Source organism: Miscanthus floridulus, chromosome 6 (assembly GCF_019320115.1).
Source record: "Miscanthus floridulus cultivar M001 chromosome 6, ASM1932011v1, whole genome shotgun sequence".
Lineage (NCBI taxonomy): Eukaryota > Viridiplantae > Streptophyta > Magnoliopsida > Poales > Poaceae > Miscanthus > Miscanthus floridulus.
The window spans coordinates 566,880-573,152 of NC_089585.1; the positions used below are offsets into that span (position 1 = coordinate 566,880).

At 49.9% G+C, this 6,273-nt stretch overlaps 1 protein-coding gene across 3 annotated transcripts; it reads right to left on the reverse strand.

The window, feature by feature from the left end:
• Positions 1-1,601: 1,601 nt before the first annotated feature.
• LOC136457367 (WRKY transcription factor 6-like) lies at positions 1,602-4,368 on the reverse strand. 3 transcript variants are annotated; one of them, XM_066457393.1, is made up of 5 exons: positions 3,872-4,365; positions 3,600-3,695; positions 2,959-3,396; positions 2,748-2,861; positions 1,602-2,548 (listed from the first exon to the last, which is right to left on the reverse strand). In XM_066457393.1, the coding sequence occupies exons 1-5, from the start codon at positions 4,205-4,207 to the stop codon at positions 1,775-1,777; spliced, it is 1,758 nt and encodes a 585-aa protein (XP_066313490.1). In that variant the 5' UTR covers positions 4,208-4,365; the 3' UTR covers positions 1,602-1,774. The 3 variants fall into 3 exon arrangements, with proteins under 3 accessions (XP_066313490.1, XP_066313492.1, XP_066313491.1); XM_066457395.1 differs by lacking the exon at positions 2,748-2,861 and having other exon boundaries at positions 3,872-4,368; XM_066457394.1 differs by lacking the exon at positions 3,600-3,695 and having other exon boundaries at positions 3,872-4,366.
• Between the last annotated feature and the right edge of the window lie 1,905 nt (positions 4,369-6,273).

Consider the following 6,273-nt stretch of genomic DNA (forward strand, 5'->3'; position numbering starts at 1 on the left):
TGATGGTTGGCTAGCAAGTTGAAGACTTATCTAAAAAAATTTGCTCATCTATTAGTTCTCCAGTTTAGATGCACTAAAGCCAATTTAGATTAATTTTTAGCTAGCTAGCAATTAGCCTTTTGATGCAACCAGGCTCTTAATAATGCATAAAATTCTCATAAAACTTTCACTTAGAGAGGCCTTACTCCACAGGTTTATCAGCGGCCGCAAGGTTGGACTTGGACTAGAAATTAAAGAGAGCGATTCCCAAACTAAAGCTAGCAACGGAAGCACGCAATGCAAAGGAAACGAGTCTCGCATGCAATGCAATGGAAGCACGCAAATACACGCAAGCAGGTACCTGTCCCGGTCCCGGACGGCAGCATGGTGGCGACCGGCGTCGTTTAGTTGGCGAAATTTTTTTTTAAAAATTGTACTATAATACTTTCGTTATTATTTAGTAATTAGTGTTCAATCATAGTCTAATTAAGCTTAAAAGATTCGTCTCGTGAATTTCATCTAAACTGTGTTTTTTTATTTATATCTAATGCTTCATATATGCGTCCAAAGATTCGATGTGATAAAGAATCTTGAAAAAATTTTGGAAACTCAACACTAGCCGGGTCATTGACGGCCGTGCTGACCTGGTAGTCTAGTCGTCTCTCGCGATCCACCCAGAAATTATTATTATTATTATTATATATATATATATATATATATATAATAATTATCGTAATTCAAAGTGGTCACAGAATAAATTATTCTATGGCCAGCTGCAGAACAGTAGTTATATATATATATATATATATATATATATATATATATATATATATATATATATATATATATATATATATATATATATAGACACACACACGGCGAATATTATTCTACACTACAAGGCAAAACTAATCAGAAAAAAATACTAAGTAGTATTGAACCGCGTCCAGTATCAATCAATACTACACCCAGTATCCCGAAATACTGAATAATACTGAAACGCGAGTACTAAACAATACCAAATTTTATTCTCAATGTGTGTGTGTATATATATATATAAATAACTACTATCCTGTAGTTGGCTACAAAATAACTTATTGTGTAGCCATGTGTTATAGTAAATACAAAATAATTACTATGTTAATTTACGAAATTATAATAACTCATTACTAAGTGGTTTACTATAACATAATGGTAAATATCCTCATGTGTTATAGTAACCTAACTATCGTAAATATGTATTGACATTATCGTAAATTAGTATATAAAATTATCGTAAATAAAGGTGGCTACAAAATAACTTATTTTGTAGTTGGCTACTGAATATACTCTCTCTCACGAAGTACACTACTACTAAGAAAACACGATCATCGAATTAAAGAGCTACTCCAGCATGGCCGGGAATACTAAATGAAATCGAAAAATTAATATACTAGATTGTTCCCATGTAGGAATATATACTGCTGGAATAGGATCGGTCGAGTACCAAAATTCATTCATTCTCCATTGATCCAGGATCTATTATCAGTTATTGCATCATGCATGCCTTGTGAATAGGACTCCTATGTATCACTGTATCTAGTTGGATGCCCGGCCTAGCAGCAACGCAAAGAAAGTTAAAGTTAGGGAAATAATGAATCAATACAACTTTTTGCCGCAGAGAATTAACAAAACCGTGCCACTGAGAAACAAGTTACAGAAAAAGAAAATGCAAGCTAAGAAATCATTTGAGCTAGCTAATAAGCGGAGCTGATGAGGTGATCTTGCAGGTTGTATGTATGTACGTATGTTATGTTCACTGGGTCTCGCTGTTGCTGGTCGCCGTGTTGTTGCTGCTGCTTGTCACCACCGCATTGTTGTTGTTGTTGGCGTTGGCGTTGCTGTTACTCGTCGGGGTCGGAGTCGGACCCTGCTGCTGCTGCCCTTGCCCTTGCCCTTGCCCTTGATGCATCGCAATTGGAATTGGATGGCCTCCTCCACCTATGATGGAGGTGATGGCCGCCGCCAGTGCCGCCGTGAAGTTGGGGTCCGCTGTGATGGCCGCTGCCGCCGCGGTGACGGTGTCCATGTGCGGCGGCGCGTCAGCCACTGCCACGGCGGCTCTGCTAGCAGTGCCAACATTATTGTTATTGTCCGATGTCGATGACGATGACATGTGCAGGCCGGAGAACTTGGACGAAGACTGGTGACTGCTGTAGAGAGCGGCCGCCGCCTGCAGGTGGTGGTGCTGGACCTGCTGGTGCGGTAGCTGCGGCACTTGGAAGTGCGGCTGCGGTCGTGCAGCAGGAGCACCAGCACCACCGGGCGGGCCGTGGGTGAGGTCGAGCGTGACGGTGGGGAATGGCGCGGAGGCGGAGATGGTGGCCATGCTGGAGGAGCACGGCAGCACGGCTCGCGCCAGGAAGTTGGAGGTCATCATGTCCCCGCTGGGCATGGAGCCGGACAGCAGCATGGAGGCTGCGGCGGAGGTGGTGGAGGCCATGGCCATGGCGGCGGGCGGGAGCGGGTGGTTGTGGGTGCCCTCGTAGGTGGTGATGAGGATGGAGCGGTCGGCGGCGCAGCGCTGAACCTGCGTGCGTTGCGTGTGCCAGATGCAGCCAGCTGGTCAGTCAAAGTCAGCATGCACAAAGGAAAGGAAAGAAGCATCCCTCCCGGTCCAAGGTCCGAGAGGACGTCCGGTCAAAACACGCAAATAAATGCAAACCAATGCAGGAAAAGAAAAGGGAGAACTGAAGGTGCGTGGCGTTGACTGGGTCCCGTCTCCTCACCTGCTTCCGCACGGGGCAGCCGTTGGCCATGGTGCAGCGGTAGTAGGCTCGCGGGCATGGGTTGCCCTTGGCCATCTTCTGCCCGTACTTGCGCCACTGGCAGCCGTCGGCGATCTGCGTGCACCGCCGTCCGTCCATTGCAATGGATGTCAGGTGAAGGAAACCACATGTGTGAGGAACAAAGGAAAACAAACTGAGACAGACGACTTACGATGGGCGCTTCGGATCGCGCGCGCACCGAGACGCGAGCCTTTCTCATGCTGGCCTCCTGCTGCTGCTGCCTTGCTGTTGTCGACGGATCCGCCGGGTCCGGGCTGTCGCGGCGCTCCGCCTGAAGCTCCTGCCGCCTGTTGCCGCCGGTGGACGACGACCGCCGCGGGCTGCCCACCTCCGTGGACGAGTTGGACGTCTCCTCGGCAGCCGCCGGTCCTAGGCCGAGGAACTGTCTCGGCATGACAGCAGCGCCGTCGGTCGCCGGCGGCAGCGCCTGGGCCACAGGAGGCAGCATCGGGCCGCCGGCCCGCGCCTGCATGAGCGCCACGAGATGCATCTGGAGGGCCTGGTAGCTGCTGGTGACCTGGGTCAGCATCCCGCGCAGCCGCTGGTTCTCGTCGTTCATGCGCGCAAGCTCCGCCTGCAAGGCCGAAAGCTGCAAGGGCATCAAGTCAAGGTGTAATAACTGGCAGCGCTGGCGGCGGACAGATCCGAATTGAATCGGATCGATCCGCTATACATGGCATGGGCATCAACGACGCTCGGCGGCCGGCGGGCGGTGTGTTTGCAATCGATAAATCAATCAACAACACGTATATACGTAAATAAAGAAATAATAAAAAGATGGCCAGCGCATACCTCGTTGGTGTTCCTGCTCTGCTTGTCTTGGCCCGGCAGCCGGAGCCTGGTGGCCGCCTCGTCGTCGTTGGCGTTGCTGCTGGTGCCGGGAAGGAGCTGCACGTACGCATCACGCATGGGTCGGTCATCGTCGTCACTCGTCGACGGGGGGAATTCAAGGACACACAAGGGGGCGGGGGGATCGGATCGAAGAAGGAAAAAAAGATCTGCTGCTACTCTAATCCAATGAAGAAATGAAACAAGTAATTAACACAAGGTAGTAAGTAACGTACGTTAATGGTGAGGTCCTCCTTCTTGATGGCGAGGCAGCTGGCTGCTGATCCCGATCCCGCCGGCGGCGGCCCGGTGGTCCTGCAGGTCTTGTTGTTAGCTGCAGCAGCAGCGGTCTTCTTGTCCTTGTCGTCGGAGAAGAAGTCCACCTCGATGGACCTACGGCCCCTGCCTGGCGGTGTTCCGTTTCCGTCGTCGGCGGCCTCCATGGTGGTTGTTCCTGTTCTGTGGAACGGCGGCGACGTCGTGGGCGGTAGCAGATTGAGGAAGCCGAGGGGCCGCGGCGACGCGTCGAGAGCTAACAGGCCTCCTCCGACTCCGAGGTGGGCCTTGTCCATGCAAGAAGTGGGGGGGGGGGGGATGAGATCGTCCCAGGTCCGATCTGATTCGTCGTCGGCTGCCTGCAAGACGGAGACTGATCTCACTCAGACGGAGGAAGAATGGTGTGTGGTGTGGGTGGAAGAAAGAAAAGGGAGGAAGAAGCCTCTGACCGCTGCCACGGGGACGCGTATATATAAAAACAAAAGGGAAGAAGAAGAAGGAGGCGATCGACGAGGGAGAGGACTGGGTAACAGACTAGTAGAGACATGACATCAGGAGCTGCGTCAGTAGAACGTGGCGCCTCCTCACTGGCCTGCTGCCCGTACCCGGCGACGAAAAGAGAGACGAGACGACGACCGGATCGGATCCGAACAGAAAAAATCATCGTCGTCTGATCGGATCGCTCTCTCTCATTTCCACGCCACGCCGTCCGTGCCGTGCCATCCATCTCATTTAGCGTGTTTAGTTCGGCCAACTTGGAGGTGCAAACTTTACACAGTAAAAGATTCCTCACTATAGTATTTTGTTTGTATTTATGAATTATTATCTAAACATTGATTAATTAGGCTCAAAAGATTTGTCTCGTAAAGTTAAAGTAAATTATGTAATTAGTTTTTAATTTCATCTACATTTAGTACTCCATGCATATACCGCAAATTTGATGTGACAGATAATCTTCTTGAGTTTGGGGAACTCAATCCTCGCCCGCGCGCCTGCGTGCGTGCGCGACTCGGCGACTGTCCTGTCCTCTTCTCCCTCGCCTCTCCTCTGTCCACACCACACCTTCACCTTGTTGAATACTAATCTTTCTGCTTTGTCGTCGTCCCTCTGATCTCTTCAATTTCCCTCAGCTCGAACGGCCTCTCTCCCTGTCTCTCCGGTCTCCGGCCGGCATGCCCACCCGTCAGAAGAAGACAATGCAAGACGACGGCCAAGAAACCATGCATATCCAACCTCAATCAACTATAAATAAAACGTACGAGTACTCTCCCATTCGAAACAAAACTCCTCTCGATGGGATGGATCGTCAAGAAAGCAATAAAGTGGCATCATCATATATAGGCTAAAAAACAAAGGGATGGAATGAAATGGGATGGGACGGGATGGATCATGGGACGGACGACGACTCGATTCGACGCCCCGCCACCCAACGCTTTTCAACGTTGCGCCCCGCTAGCTGGGGGCTGGCTGGCTCTGCCTCGATCGGATCGGACCGTCTATGGAAATGGAACCCGGCCCGCCGTCTGATTCTGATATCATATATATGATGGTTGTTACGGTTACTCCTACCTCGCTCGCACTCGCACCATCAAATATCTATCTCCCTCGCAGATGAGTCGCAGCAGGCGCTTGCTAATTGTAGGCGGTTAATGTAATGGAACGAAGAAGGAAAACGAATCAACAAACCGATTATCTGTGCCTGACGACGAACAGCCTGTTCGGCTGGGCTGAAACGATCGTATACGATCGTGGATTATTACTGCTGGCTGGTTTAGTGTGAGGAAAAAATATTGTTCTGACTGAAAATTTACGATCATTTACGACTAAAGAAACAGGCTAGAAACACGTCCCCTGACATTGACTTGTCTCTACTCCACGTGTCCCTCCCTACCTACCTACCTCCCTCCCTCCTCCTCCTCCTCCTCCTCCTCCTCGCTTAATCACGCTATGCTAATGCTACTAGTAGCATGCTACTCCCATTTCAATCCTACTAGTGGATGGGCGCGCCTTTGCGTGTCCGTGGAAGGGGGTGGAGCAAAAAAACGGCGAAGGTGAGCGTAATGGATGGAGGTTACTACGAATGTTGGGTCATTCTTTTCAGCATGTTAAAATTTTGGGCCACATATGTGCGACCGGTTAGTGGATGGGCTGGGCCTGCGGTCGTGTGTTTTATTCCGTCTCGTGTACTGTACATTCACTGGAAGCATTTGCAGCGGTTCGCTGTCACGGGAGTATTGAGTCTATTTTTCTTTGCGGCTCCAATAGCTTTTCGATTCAATCTCGTGAGCACTGCGGCGATTCGGAGTTAGTTGTCTACAAGGACTAATCAGGTGGGTGCAAAGTGCTGTTATCAATGATTTTA